The following is a 16,111-nucleotide window of genomic DNA, read 5'->3' as shown; positions in this document are numbered from 1 at the left end:
ATAAATGGCTCTTTGTTGAGTTTATTGAAATATTTGCGAGTGAGGAAGGTAGCTTGTTAGTTCTTATTTATTTATTAGCATTTTCTCTCCCGCTTTTCTTTTATCTTTTGATGTTTGGCAGTTAATTGATGGTTAGACCTGATTGTGGTGAGGTCTGTCATCATTTGTTCTGTTGTTTTTTAGTTTGCGAAAAAAAAGCCAATGACTTTTTTGTGGAATAAAAGTTAAAAAGAAAAGAAAAAGAACATGGTTCTTTGCATGGTGTTGAATATTATAGTTTTGAATGTAAGTGTATGTAAGAAGCATCTTAAAGTTGCAATATCAATTTGTATGAGATAATGTGTCATCTTCATCTGCAAAGTAAAGACTATACTATACTATCAGTCAGATACATGTAGTGGAGTAAAAGTATAAAAGATAAAAAAATTCTTAAAGTTAAAGTACCTTCAAATTCCAAATATTTGCGTAAATTTACTTTGTTACTTTCAGGGAGATAGGGGCGAGATCAGCAGTAGCAACTTCAGCTTAAAGAATATAACATAACCAATAATAAAACCAGACATTCAGAGTATCTCACTTTATTAAACTAGGATCTGTGTACACTCAGTAGCATATTCTTGGTTTTGCTTTTTGCCAGAGAACATGTTCCTTGTTATTCACATATAAATATATATTTTAAGGTTCAATTCTGTTTTCTTTCTATTGTATTTCAAGAACATGAATACTATACTATTTGATTCAAACTTGTTTTTTCTCTGCAAGCTAATTTAATTACGTTTAGAGCAAAATTATGTATTAAGCTCTGATGCAGATATCTGCTACTCTGTAAATTTTATCATTTTTTTTTTAAATATGATATATATTATACGTTATATATTTGTAGACTATGTATTACTGTGTAATGTACAACCATCTGTACCCAACGTGCAAAGTAACGTCTCTCTTCTCTTGAGCAACTGTTATATTACCTTCTTTTTACTTTGTGTCACAAAATAAAAAATAAACAAAAGCACCTTTCAGTCTCTTGCTGTCTCTCAACCGCTGTAGTTTTAGCCTCTCCGACCTCAGTGTCCGGATGATAAATAACTTTTTTGTTTTTAAGGATTAACAGGAAAGGAAAGAACAAAAAAGGTATTGTGTGTTAATCTTTTCAGACAGTTCCCTAATCCTTGCTTTTTTATAGTGACATTCTGGATAGTTTTTCCACTTCAGGACCATAAATATGATTCAGATTAGTCCAGGGAATCTAAAAGGTTTTTATTTTTTTTTTAAACTGCAACCTGTAGTGAGGGGAGACACTGCTATGTTTGAGTAGTCTCAAGCCACAAAACGCCAGGGACACTCTGCATCATCAGTGAATATCTCACATATCACAAAACTAGGATAGGAGGAAAACATTGGCTCAGGCTTCAACAGTAACAACATCACATAGTGATAACTGTGAGGATGTGATCGCCTTTTCCCAGTGCCAGTACGGAACACTGATGGCTTACGCGGACAGCATTTGAAAAATCTTGGGCACACTTCTGACCAGTTCTGGTCGTTATCCCAGTTCATCCTTCTGCCCGCTGCCCTCCTCCGCAGTGGGGAAGCATCCTGCGAGCTCATTGGTCAGCGTGTGCTTCTGTCCGCCCCAGAGAAAGTGTGTCGGCTGTCCCGATTGGCAGTGCTCTGGAGCGTAAACAAAGAAGGGGCTGAGCTCGATGGCCAGAGCCGACCTGACCAGGCCGACCCCCCCTCCGCGCTCCGAGCAGGGGTGGTAAACTCGCCCGCTGACGGGATGCATGTACAGCGCCTCCGGGCGGAACGGGGCCGACAGCTTCTCCGCCCCGCCGCAGTACGACAGCAGCTCCTGATCTCCCGTGATTCCCGGCGCCGTCGCGGGACTGTGCAGCAGGTGGGTGAAGACAATGGGACGGTCATCGCAGCGCACAAAGTTCCTCTCCCTGCCACACAGGGACAAGAAGGGGAAGTCCTCCTCATAGCGACCACTCTGATTTGAGCACAGCCGACTGAAGAAGAAGATCAGGAACTTTATGTCTGTAAATAAAGAAACCGGTATGACGAGATCTCATCTTGACACTTCTCATTTTGAGACTAGTGGGTGGTTAAAAGTAGAAAATCGCGTCTGTCAGATTCACCTGTGCATGGTACATAGGACTTTGCATGGGGCTGTCCCCAAATATTTAATCAATTATTTTAACAGAGAGAGATGTTGGAGCTACTCCACCAGGGGCAGCTCTACTGATTTTGTACCTCCTAGAGTTAAAGGTGCCCTGCCATACTTGCATTTTCTGAAATATGTTAGGTCCATACGTGTTTGTGTTATGTTGTGAATGTGAAAATGAACTTCTACCTCCTCTGTCAGCTCTAGCCACTGAAAAGAAATAAGTGAAGAAATCAGGCCAATTACAAATGCTGGTCAGTCTGACATCATATTGCCTGAACTCATTACTAGTCATTAGCTCGCCCAGTTGGGCTGGGTGAAGGATTCTGACAGCCAAGCTCTCATTGGCTAGCTGTTAGCCAATCAGATTCAAACAGCTTAGCTCTGCTGCTTTGCGCACCGCTCGGAATTTCCGCTGTGCTCAAAGTTCAAAGTTTTTATTTAGTAGCTTAGTATTCTATGCAGTACAAGGGTACGATAAAGGCTTTAGGCCGCCCACACAGTTACTGTATTGCAAGTTTAATATGCAACTCAATTTTATACAATATATGTAGTAAGGGGTCCCTGATCCCTCTCTCTCTCTATTAAGGGTTCCTTATCCTAAAAAACACTGAAGACCCCTGGTTTACAGCACTTCCATGACAGTAACTTGTGGTTTATTTTGATTGATATGATGTTGCCATATCTTACTGGTTCAATATTCCTGTTCTAAAAACATGCTAGGATGAAACTCCACCTGCCTGTGGGATTCATGCAGTATTTTTTTTTTTACAGTCTATGGTTTCATGGCAAGCATGCATTTTTAGCTGTTTAGCTTTACGTGTAGGACATTATATTCTCATTATATATATTATAATCTCCGCTCCGCTAACATTTTGGCTCTGAATATCCCACGTGTAACAACAGAATTTGGCAAGACTGCTTTTAGTTATGCTGCTCCTTGGTGTTGGAATTTACTCCAAAATGTTTTGAAGATTTCTGTTCTCATCCCACTTAAACATTTTAAACAATTACTTAAACAAACAAAATTTGAACAATGCACATGTTTTCATTAAGCCCTTTTATGTTATTTTAAATTGTTTTACATGTACTGTAAATGTTTTTTGTTTGCTGTAAATGTTTTTGTGATTCTGTGTAACTTGTGTACTGTTGCTCCAGGGCTCCCTTGTAAAAGAGATTTGACTATCTCAATGGGACATCACCTGGTAAAATAAAGGATAAATAAAAAAAATAAAAAATAAAAAATAAATATTGTTGGCTAGTTAAATTTGTAAAACATGGTATTTTATAAACTGCAAGTGTTTTGTGTGCAGAAATCTTAATTTGTAAAGTAACTAGTACTTAGTCACATTCCACAACTGTATTTGAGCTGATTTATGAGCTGTTAAATAAGCAATGTAAGGGTTGTGTGTGTTCATGTTTACCTTTGAAGCAGGTGACAAAGTTCTTCACTTTAGTGTCGTCGAGGAAAAGCTGTAGGTGGAGCACACACACCAACATGTCATGCTAGCAGGACAATCTATTTTATAATTATATGTTTGAAAAGTTGTGTTATGTGTCAGTCTACACTCTCACCTGCCCTTGGTGGTCAATATAGTAGAAGTATTCACGGATACGCGGTACCGGGCTCTGGCCTTGGATGTATGTAACGTTAGCGGTGGTTCTGGAGCCGGTGTAGGCGGCGGGCAGGCAGCGCAGAGCGGGCAGACCTCTGCAGCTGAGAGCTGCAGCCCGGAAGAACAACATGGCCGAAAAGAGGGCGAATATGTTACAGGATAAACACGGAAACCGAGATAACCACTAGCCGCGAGACTCTATCGTAAGACGAAGTAGCACTACGCCAGTTTTGCCCTCATGTGCGTTTACGAACGGAGCAACAAACCGGAAGTATTTTACTGTTAAACATCATCAGTTTTTGGCTGCCGCCCCCTAGTGGACATTGATTATATCGCCTTCCTCTGTTGTATAATTCTCAGATAATAAAATCAAAACGTTGCATCCAAGCAAAGGTCTAGGCTAAAAGTGTGAGAAAAGAGCAGCATTTACATACAAAAGTAATCACAGAAAACATTTTTAAAAAGCTCAGTTCATTTTTTATTTATTTTAAATTAAAACTGTTGCAAGCAATATGAAAGAAATTGCCAAGCACTGAGTAGAATTACATTTAGAAGTGAATTAGCTGTTGGTATCTCCAGCTTCTTTCCCATTTTATTTATTAAATTATTTTTCTTTTTTTATGCATAAAAATGAAGTAAAAAAACATTGAAACGACAAAAAGGAAAAATTAAAAATGAAATACAGAACAGATACAGTATTTGTAATGCAATCAAAACTCAATTGATTTGAATTGTGTAAGTACATCCTAATTAAAATGATTGATTAGATATGACATCCGGGTTTACGGTGCTGTAGTAGAGGTCAAGCCAGACAGGATACGAACCACAAAACAATCGTGATCGGATTGTTTCATAACAACTAACTAACACTTTGTTTTTAATGATGTCCAATTGTTCAACTATTTTGTACGTGAAGAAATTCCCCTGATAGAGCAGACGTTTTTTTAATTACCAAAAGAAAGCAAACAGGAAAGACAACATATGTATGTATATTTAACAAGAAATATTTTTGATAGATTGTTGGACAATAACTGCGGGGATGTAGTGGTTGCTTAAAAGATTACAATGAATGAAAAGAGGAAAAGCAGTCAGTCATTTGCTGGGTCAGTCATTACCAACTATAGTGGAGATCCCAAAGTTTCCAAAGATACCAAATATGCTCCCTACTTTGTCTTCTACTTTTCAGTTAAAGGTTTTGTTAGGATAAGACACCAATAATTAAAACTTTCTTTTAATCAATATGCTATTAACATTTGCCGTATTAAAGGGAAATTGAAAAATGTAACAATGTATAATAAATACTGGATTGGACATGATGTCTTTACTCAACTTGGATCCTTAATGTTAAAGGACTTGGATCAGGACATTCCTACCTTTGAATAAGCCATGCTGTCCCAATAATATAAGTAATAACCTTGGGCCTGCATGAGCCCAGTAGACCTGTTTGGTAATTTATCCATGGATATTATTCATGTTAGATATTGATAGATAGATTGCACTGATTGCATTTTCCGTGTCTGTTTTCGGGCTGCAACTATAAATATTTTCATTATCGATTAATCTGCTGATGATTTTATGGATTCATCAATTGTTTTGTCTAAATGTCCATGTCTGTAGGCTGTGTGTTTCTGCCCTTGTGCTGCTGGCTTCTGCAACAACTGAATTTCCCCTCTGGGGATCAATAAAGACTTGTCTTATTTGACAGAGAAAATGCATGAAATCCTCACACTGGAGAAGCTGCAACTATAGTGAATGTTTTGAACAATGACCAAAACGATTAAAGAGTTGCTTAATCGACTAATCGCTTAATCACTGCAGCTCATTGCTGGTTTTCAGCAAGCCAGTGACTTAGAATTGAAGTGAAATACAAATTCATGAGCCATAAACGGTGCAATCAGCCTACAGTTTAGCCTAATAATAACTTGTGGGAACATGTGATTCCAAGCAGAGAGATAAGTTAATATTGCTGAGTGAACACAACAGGGCTCTTCAGGGTGCTGTGTAAATCTCTTGGCTGATAAAAGAAGCACATAAACAACAGACATGCAGAGGCTGCTGCTCACGTTAAAAGGCCCACACCCCAGCTTTACATTTTTTAGGCAGGGTCCAAAATTAGCACAATCTATCAGCCGGTAAAATATACAGGTGGTAGATTTGCTTCACTCACCAGGCAAAATGCAATGGTAATCTATTGAGTGGCTGGTAAAACTTGAACATTCACTAGCAGTTTGGTGGAAAAAAACGTTCATTTTGGACCCTGTTTTGGACTTTTGGCAGTTTAGTGTCCCAAATTCCCCATACAATGTCCTTAATTATGAACCACCTGTTTAACAGGTGTCTGGGTTATGGTTATGGTTATGGTTAGGGCTATAGGGCGACCTGTCTCAAATAAGACCCTCATCATTTGGGACCATCTGTATGCCTGCAGTCTATGTTTTGGGACACACACACAATAATTTTGGACACTAAACTGCACATATATACCCTTTTCCCTTATAAAGAGCTGAAAAGAGACAGTAAATGGGGGAGAGAGAGGGGGGATGACTTGCAGCCAATGACCTCAGATCGGATTCGAACCCGCGGCCGCTGGCATGAGACTGAACCTACAATGGAGCGCGCACTTATAAACAGAGGCTTCCTTGTTGACATTACTGATGGGTACTGACAACACACAAAGCGGCTGATTTAGAAGAGCATGTAATGACTTGAACTTCATCCAAATAAAACCTCATTTTGTGAAGCTGCAGCCTGGAGGAAAAGATAAAAACAGCGTACCTGACCTGAACCTGTAGCTTATCTTCCGCCGTCCTCCCCCTCATCCCCCTCCTCTTCTTCCTCCTCCTCCTCCTCCAGGTAGGGCGGAGCTGTTTCTACCTTGACAGGAGTGTGGTTCAAAAATGGCGTTATAGTCGGACTTCAGAGTGCTTTCACAGTTTTTCACAGATATTCACAGTAAGTTTGTCTTTGATACTTAACGGTCGAATTGTCACTTCATTAGACAAACGTGTTGACGCTAGCCAGCGATAATTAAACAAGCCAAGACAACGCAGCCATGTTTTTCTCCCTTTTTGTCCACTTTTGAAACTACAAACCTGCTCAGCTAGCTTGACATGACGTTTAAAAAAGAAAGTGTTTTTTTTGGTTTGTTTTTTATTACAAATAGGCTACTCTTTGATAATTCAGTTTCTGTATTGTTCAAAGGTCATTTCTGTGTCCAAACGTATCGGTTTCGGTATGAGCCAGCCGTCCCGTTCAAACCGGGGACACCGGGAGAGAAACGGAGACCACCGAGACTCTTCACACGGTGACAGACGTTCACCGGGCGACAGGTGTGGTTAATGCGCAGTCAGTAAATATCAGAGTATCCACTGGTTTCCCTCTAATATTACAGGCTAATTTATCCTACCATTGTGTCCTGAGTTCATAAATAAATACAAAAAAGTGTAGTTTTAAACTGATCTACCGGTAACTTTAGTTTCAGTATAGTGCTAGTTTTTAAATCTGTTTTTAATAATTGTACCTAATTCAACTCAACTTTATTTGTAGCACCTTTCACGCAAGCAGCCAAAGTGCTCCACAGAACAAAATAATTTATTTTGTAATGGTTTAAAATACAAAAAATGTATCCATAATGACAAAAAAACTATGATACATAGCTATTTACATTACCAGGGATCATTCACTAGGATATAGTTAATGTAGTTAATTTTAACCTACACAAGATCAATCCAGTACTATTGTTTATTATTATTATTATTATTATTATTATTATTATTATTATTATAATTACAGCACACATTGTTTTCGTAAGTTCAGCCAGTATTCTCAGAGACTTTGTAACTGTAGTTCATTGGCATCTAATTTATTTAAGGCTCTTTATTATGTTTTGTTTGTCACCTACTTCCTTGAATGTTGTCATCTCATTTTTTATGTGTCTTGGATTCTCTATCTATCTATCTATCTATCTGTATATCTGTAAAGAAACTACTATTGAAAAAGATAAAGCTATTGAAACAAGAAGATAAGGCTTTTGAAACAAGAGATAAAGTTATTGAAACAAGATAATTTTACCTAAAGTCAAGTCATTTTATTTGTATAGCACATTTAAACGAACAACCGTTGACCCAAAGTGCTTTACAGGTAGAACAGAAGATACATAATCACATGTGCGAGGTACCATGAATATATATATATATATATATATATATATATATATATATATATATATATATATATATATATATATTTTCCAGGTATAATAAAACTACTGAATTACTAATGACAACTTATTGTCTATCCTATTATACTCTCATAAAACAAAGCATGGACAGGTTATATCAGTCCTAAGTGTGCTGGAATATAAACAAAAAAATTAACAAAACACATTCAGTTCATCAACAATAACAAGTGCAAGTGGTAGAGAACTTGGTCAGTGTCATTACGCTGTCATTATGTGTGTGTCTGTGCTCCAGGTCTTCCTCTCGAGCCCCGTACCTCCCCAGAGAAGGCAACGCCCCTCCCAAACCCAGACATGTGCGGGAAGTCCCTAGAGTGGAGCACCACGAGTCCAAATGCTCACACATTTGCTCCAGAAGGGGTAAGTCCCGATCAGAGTGGAAGTATCTGGGTCGAATGTAAAGTGAGGCTGCTGCTGCTCCTGCCGCGTCACAGGGCGGACTTTGGTTTCAGTCACATTGCAGCTCAGTCCTTCCTCCTATGAATACTGGACAGACTGGTTTTAGAATGTTTACAGGCCTCTTTTCTAAGAATATCCACTTTGGTGGGGAGTAAACTGATACTGATACTTGAGTCTAATAGATGAATCACATACTGCCGACCATTTTCTAGTTCTTCATTTAACAAAAGAGTTGAGCCTCTAGGAATGTTAATCACATGACGTTCTAATTCATTGTTCAGGTCTTTCATCAAGCAATGATCAACACGTTTTTGTTCCAGCTTCTCAATTAGAAGTATTTGATACTTTATTCTGTTCCACATCATAGTAAATGTAATACATTTGGGCTTTGGACTGTACTGTATATAAGACTAAACATAACATTTGAAGGCATCAACTTGGGGTTTAGGGACTTTGTTGGGAGTTTTATAAGATTAAATGATTAATGAATAGAACAAGTCCAAGATTAATTGTTTGTAAAGATGACAATTATTTGCAGGATGTTGAACATATAGGCCTAAAATCAGATTTAGTTTGAGTCATTTTTGTTTTGTTGTAATTGTGTATGTATATGCATGTCCTTTTTTCTTTCTTTTGTTTCTTTCTGAGAAGTGTAGTAAAACTCCCCCTTATGTTCTAACTGATCCTAATGTTAATATACCAAAATGTAAAAAATAAATAAAACTTTGGGCCTGGAAAGAAAACTAAAATAGAAATGAGGATAACTATGGACACAGATGGAAAATCCTTGTGGTTTTCTTTTCTTCTTATCCTTTGTACCAGGATCCTGTAAATCATATAACAAAATAGAAAATCCTACATACATTGTAACCTGTTGGCCTCAATAAAGATCAAATAAAAAAAAAAAAAAAAAAAAAAATTATTATTTATATATATATATACATATTATTTTTTTTTTATTATTTATTTGCAGGCCTACAAATATACACGTGTGACCACAATGATTAAGCCTCACGATTAGTTAATAATGCTAGCCTAGAAATCTAGACGCACCCTAGCGGCAGCAAATTTAATTTGCAGCCAGGGGGGTCTAGGCACTCTCTGTTGACTTGCGAGCTGGAAAAAACAAAATCTGGTCAGGCCAATCATATCGTGTATAGAGTCAGTGGGCGGGGCTTATGGCTGCTGCTGCTGGGAACAGCGGTCTTCTGGAAGACTTGGAGTTAATAATAATAATAACTTTATTTACAGACTCAAGGTCCAAATAGCTTTTCTTTGAGAAAAGAACAAAGAACGGCACAGAAATCATTCTTAAAAAAGGAAAATGTGTTCGGAGTTTTGCCGACCGGATACGGCAAAAGTTTAATCTATCAACGAGCTTCGCTACCTTCTTCGTTGCTCTGCCTGGTTGTAGCGTGCAGAGGGAATTTGAAAGACAACCGTTTATTTCTTTACTGTGTGTACACCCTAGCAGTGAAGGAACACAGCTTCCTTTGTATACCAAAGCCCGATTCCCACGCTACTAGTATTACCTGGGGACCTCAGGTCATTTGTAATAATTGCGGAGGTCGCCCGAGTGTCGCCTTAATCCCGCGTGAATCTGCCATGTCTGTAATTTGGCAAGTTAAAACTAGCCCAACATTTCGCCAAACACAGAGGTTGTGTGATCATATAAGTCCTCTGCGAATCAGCGTCTCGGTGACTCAGGGTTGTAATGGCTGCGTCTACAGCTTGGCTTACAAACCGACTCCAACTCATTCACAACTCTGCTGCTAGAATGCTCACTGGTACCAGAACATGTGACCACATCACACCTATCGTCATCAGTCTACGCCGGCTCCCTGTGCACTACCCTACTGAATGTAAGACCCTCCTCATCACATCACCTCCAAAGCACTCCATAATCTGGCACCCAGCTCCATTTCTGACCTCCTACCAGGCTATATGTCCCTCCTCGCTCCCTCCGCTCTTCCTCGACTGGCCTCCTTGTGACCCCCCACATTCTGCCTCTCCACCGGGGGCCAGGGCCTTCAGCTGCTCTGCACCAAGACTCTGGAATGCCCTCCGCTCCCACATTCGACAGGCAGACAACAATGTTAAAGACCTACCTTTTTAAGAAAGCTTTTAATCATAAAGTCGTCATAGTGCTGTGTCGTCATAGAAACCCTCCCGAGCACTTTTTTTTTTTTTTTTTTAAAGCTTTTCTGACATTTCTTAGCACTTTTCAGATGTTGTCTATTTAGTTAAATGTATTTCTGTGAAGCTAAATGTATCCTATTGTATTTTCTTCTTGTGTGCCCTCTTAAACATGTAAGATGTCCTTGTATATCTAGAAAGGTGTCCGCCGAATAAAATGTATTATTATTATTATTATTATTATTAAGAATGCACAATTATGAATGAAAGTTTTGACAGAGCCTTTGCATCACATGCGGGGGATAATGTCAGTGAATCTGAGTAAAATACAGACTTTATCCCGTGTGAATGTGCCGCTCCAAACACAGACATGGGGGGGGGGGGTCCCCTGGTAATACTAGTCCTGTGTGAGTTAAGGAGGCTACAAACTGTGCCTTGATCTGATTAGTTTCACCTTTTTCCTGTGCCTCCCTTTAGGCATCGTGCTGATCGTCTCTGTACTGACCAACAGCCTGGTCCTGATCTGCCTGATTGCGTCTCAGATGGTGACATCAGGCATGTCCGCCATGGGCGGGATGGGCGGCTTCGACATCAACTCCAACTTTAACATGGAGGGCACCGAGATGCAGAAGGCGCGCGACCTGGACATTCAGTACAGCCAGATGAGGGCGCCGGGCATTTACGGTGGCATCCCCTTCACCCTGACCCTCGGGGTCTTGTCGCTGCTGTTTGCGGTCGCCGGGAACAAGCCGCCCCACCTGATGTCCCGGAAGCTCCTGTACGGCGCGCTGGTGTTCCAGGCGGTGGGCGCCGTGGCGGTCGTGGTGGCCGTGGGGCTTTACCTGCACTTTATCATCAGCGTCAACTCCACCGATGTGTGTAAGCAGCGCGAGAGGCTGTACGCCCGGAGCGGCTACACCTGGATGAACTGTAACGTGAGCGGGGGGGACGCCGCCGTGGCCCTGTTTGCGCTCATCACGGCCATCCTGTACGCCGCCGGCACAGCGCTCACCTTCCAGACGATTCGGGGAGTGAGGCGCTACCTGGAGGAGGGAAAGCGCAGAGAGGCGGAAAAACAGAAGGCCCGAGCCGACTCCAACACATCCCCGCTGAGGGCTGAAACCATCTTTGTGTGAGAGGCCAGAGAAGAGACATCTCGGGGGAGGAGGGGGGGTGTCTGTGTCCCAGATAAGATTAGCAGGGTCCCCCCGTCTTAGTCGACTAATCAGTCGTTTTGCCCCCTAGTCATTTCTTTTTAATGTTTTTTCATGCTGAATGACTTATTCCCAAGAAACCTATGAGCAAATCTCTGGTAAACCTTTGCATGATTCTTTGTGGAGAAACTCAGTTTTAAAGATCTGTCCAATAATTCAACTAATCGATTAATCAATAAAATCATAAGAGTTTTAGACGACTAGGAATTTCTTTAGTCAAGGACAGCCCTTAAGACTAGTGGGTTAACCAGCTGTCTTTGGGCCTGAAGGAGGGTGTCTGCTCTAATGAAGCTGGCTCCCTTTATATATGGGGGGGGGTATATAGGGGTAGAGCCCTGTAGAATAGATGTTAAAGTTATGTTCAGAGCATCAGATCATTCATCATTGGCTTCTATGATTTATTTTTTTAATGATATCTAACTGAACCAGTTAGTAACCAGCTTCTTCAGCTTCAGTCATCCGGGCAGCGTGGTGGTAGGTTTGGGTACCGTTTGGATTTTTACGATTCCGATGCCGAACCGGTACTGTTAAAACAATTCCAATTCCTAAACCGATTCTTGAAAAACTGAAAAATGACGTCAAAGAAAGGCTCTTTTTATAGAATTTTTATTTATTTTTTAATTGAAAATGATTTAAATTTAACAATATATTAAAGTTTTAAAGTACTTAAATATATAATAAGAAAGAGTGTGATATTTTTTACATCCGTTTTGGAGCGACAGAGAAAATATTTCAGTCGACACATTAAGTGAAACCGAAATGAGGAACCTAAATTTGCGTTCTAATCCGGTCCGATTCCTACCGGTTCCATAGTGGAACCAGGTTTCGGCACCCAACCCTATGTGGTTGTACTCAAGACGGGTCTTGGTCTCGAGAACGCTATTTAAAGGTTTTGTCTCCGAACCGACCGCATTTTTCCTCGGTTTTGGCTCAGAAAAAAAAAAAAAAAGGACTCTGGATTTGATTTCAAAACCAGTCAAGACCACAAACTGCCTTTTTGATTATTTTATCAAGGCATTTCTCGTGATCCACTTATCGCAGTTAAAGAGGTGGATGAAGAAGAATCTTAATTTGTTTTCAGTGGGTGTGTTATTTTTTTTAATGGGAATGTGGATATTTCCGAGCAATTTGAAGAGTGACTATAGTTAGCATTTTGCACATTTTATCATGGCATTGGTCTGGAACTGGTCTGGTCTCGGTTTAGGTGGTCTCGACTACAACACTGCACCCAGGAGGATCATTTCTGTTCAGAGGAGTGTGAAGTGAAGCCAGGGAGCTCAAGTTTAACTTTGGGATAGAGGTCCAACCTGGGAGGAAGTACACTTTCATATGAACTGTTTTTTATGATGGATTAGACTGTGTGAACTCAGGCAGGGATTTAGATAAATGTTTTTTTTAACATGTATACTAGTATGATTATTGTGTTTTTATATCAAAGTGGGGCTTCATAATGCAATGTTTTTGATACTGAAACTGTACAAGAATGTATCTACTCAAATTAAAACTCCATCAACGTGATTCTATTCAACTGTTTGTTGGGTTTATGATTAGAGCCTACAGGGGGCGCCAGCACTCTGTACAGCTCCTGCTGGTTTTTAGGTCGCTCTGTCCGCTCCAGAGGCTTCCTGGCAGCCATGACATCACTGCTGTCACACAATGGGCCACACACACACACACACACACACACACACACACACACACACACACACACACACACACACACACACACACACACACACACACACACACACACACACACACACACACACACACACACACACACACACACACACACACACACACACACACACACAGGACACAGCAGTGATGTAACTGCTGGGCTGTTTCAGTCAAGACTTGATTACTAACAAAAGAAATCCTCCAGAGTGAGGTCATTACAGTGTTTTTGGGCTCTTTTTGTATGCTTTTGACACTTTTTAAAACGTTTGTCACTTTTTTTAACATTTTTATTTTTAAATTCATGGTCAATAAACCTAATTTATGACATTATACCACATTTTTTAGTTTAAAAAAGCAGAAATGATAAATTATTTGGACTAACAGTTAAGATCAAAGGATGTTGAGTGAATCACAGACTTAGGTTTATGTCCAAGTTTAGTCAGGATACGGTTTTAAAACCATTTAAACAGGTTTATAAAATTGAATAAAACGCCCAAAATTCAATAAAAGTAATCATTAATTTTACGTTCAAAGATCGTATGGGTTCCATACAACGTACATCCATGCATCCGTGATATTTTGGGGCATTTTGGTTCAAAGAATCCCATATTTCTGATATAAAAACGTTGAAAATGGGTCAAATTGGACCCGAGGACAACACAAGGGTTAAGCTTGTACGTTTAGTTTTAGATCTTTTTAATCTCTGAACGGAGCTCTTTAAAAAGGGTCAGTTCAATCAATTTACAAACCCATTTTTAGTGGCATCCAGCGATGCAGTTTGAGTGCTATGTGACGTCCTTTGATACATTATCTCTAAGATTTCTCCTGACAACCCAATAAAGTTGAATGGGTTCGTTTTATTATCAGTTAATCTAGAGCTGAAATGATTAGTCCACGGTCCATTATTACTTTCAATTTTCAAGCAAAATTACCTAGTATTCACTTGTCCAGCATGCCAATTGTAATGATACAGTGCTTTTCTTTGTCGCGTGTGATACAGAATAAAAAATTTGGGGTTTTTGGATGGTTCGCTGGACACACAGGACTATTTGAACGCATCAACTTTTGGACACTTACAAATAATTAAAGGGGTGATAGAATGCAAAACCGATTTTACCTTGTCAGTTGAAAAATGACACCCCTTTCCTCTGCAAATCTCACAATTGGAAACTGCCTCTGAAAACGGGCAAATCTCAACAAAGCTAAAAGTTGACGTCGACTCGGTGGCACCTCCTTATTTGGCTCTAGTCTCTACCTTTGTCAAGTCCCGACATTTACATAGACTACACCACTGAACAGACATTTCAACCTCTCCGTTTTCAAAAATAACATTGTGGTACCCGTGGATATATGCCGTCAATGCTGCCAAGAGCATGCTAAACCTGTAGGTGGCAGTGTAACGAGAAGCTCAAGCCCACGTTAGCCAATCAGAATCCCGAAAATAACAACAACAGCAACCAATCACTTCGTCTTTCTCTCTCTCGGTTGCCTAAACCTCCGTTTGTCTCAGTTTATGTGCAAACGAAGATTTAAAAAATCTCCACTGGCTGGAGTTTTAGAAAGACTCGTTTTCAGAGAAGAATTCTCCGTTTGCGTGTAACGGAAGGGTACAAACGAAGGGAAATGTCTCAGTTTTTCAAAATAACCATGTACGTGTAAACGGGGGCTTTGTCTTCTGAATCTAGGTCACGCAGATCTCAGAAACGTTATACATTGTTCGTCGGCTATTTCATTACTAAATTCACCTCCGAGACTTTTTTATGCGTGAAATCAACTACTGTACGTAGAGGTCAAATATGGGCCGTTTTACGAAAATTGATGTCCAATTGCAAATTTTGTCCGACTGTGTGTCGCAGTTGAGCAGGAGCTCAGCAGGCTAACGTGAGAGCGGCCGGTGCTGCCTCGCCGCCCGGAGTGTCCCCGGCCCGCTGTCAGCTAGATGGTGCTCCGTCACGGCCGGCAGCCCGCGGTGCTCCGTACCTGCGCAAAGTCACCATTTCTGGCTTAGCAAACTACCAAATGCCGAGGCCCTGACGGAGCTCCAGGGCCTGCAGCTCGCTGCTCTCCCTCCCCTCTTCCTGCTTAATGACAAGCTTTGTATCGTGGGTTGGTCTGCTACGCCTGCAACCAATGAAGCTTCACGTCAAGTTTGACATATACATATTGTGTATATAGTGTGTGCACATATGCTCCAATGTATATTTGTTCCTTTGTGTGAGATCATCAAGTCGATCACTGTAAGCTAGGGTTGGGCGGTAATACGGTATACCGCGGGGTCTTAAAAATAACAATGGTATCAGTTTCGATACCGTCATTAAAAAAAATGCAATGCACTTATATAGGAGACAAGGATTAAATATTAAATATAATTTATGTGATTATGTGTGGTTGTCATCACGTGACAGTGTGGAGGAGAAAGTAGTTTAGTTGTAAGTTGTTGTTATGTTATTGTTTCAGTATTAGTGTTTGGTATTCAGTTTCTGAACGGTGCACAAGCCAACAGTTTAGTGATGCCGTCTGAACCTTACGTCATCATTTTTAATTAGTCACGGTAATACCGTATACCGTGGTAAAATAGGGAGGTTTGACGGTATCAAAATTTGGATACCACCCAACCCTACTGTAAGCTTCTATTGCTCTCCACTGTGCTGCAGTGGGGGTT

At 40.2% G+C, this 16,111-nt stretch overlaps 2 protein-coding genes across 2 annotated transcripts; one reads left to right on the top strand and one right to left on the bottom strand.

Annotated features, from left to right (window-relative positions):
- Positions 1-562: 562 nt before the first annotated feature.
- c9h8orf82 (chromosome 9 C8orf82 homolog) lies at positions 563-4,102 on the bottom strand. The gene is made up of 3 exons (XM_028587881.1): positions 3,743-4,102; positions 3,592-3,640; positions 563-2,040 (listed from the first exon to the last, which is right to left on the bottom strand). The coding sequence occupies exons 1-3, from the start codon at positions 3,911-3,913 to the stop codon at positions 1,544-1,546; spliced, it is 717 nt and encodes a 238-aa protein (XP_028443682.1). The 5' UTR covers positions 3,914-4,102; the 3' UTR covers positions 563-1,543.
- Positions 4,103-6,626: 2,524 nt separating this feature from the next.
- On the top strand, positions 6,627-13,292 carry si:ch211-191a24.4 (MARVEL domain-containing protein 3). The gene is made up of 4 exons (XM_028587808.1): positions 6,627-6,735; positions 6,985-7,112; positions 8,256-8,380; positions 11,033-13,292. The coding sequence occupies exons 2-4, from the start codon at positions 7,018-7,020 to the stop codon at positions 11,689-11,691; spliced, it is 879 nt and encodes a 292-aa protein (XP_028443609.1). The 5' UTR covers positions 6,627-6,735; positions 6,985-7,017; the 3' UTR covers positions 11,692-13,292.
- The last annotated feature ends 2,819 nt before the right edge of the window (positions 13,293-16,111 follow it).

The sequence above is a fragment of the Perca flavescens genome, chromosome 9 (genome assembly GCF_004354835.1).
Source record: "Perca flavescens isolate YP-PL-M2 chromosome 9, PFLA_1.0, whole genome shotgun sequence".
Taxonomy (NCBI): Eukaryota; Metazoa; Chordata; class Actinopteri; order Perciformes; family Percidae; genus Perca; species Perca flavescens.
Note: the sequence above shows the minus strand (reverse complement) of the source record. Positions and strands in the feature narration are given on the sequence as shown.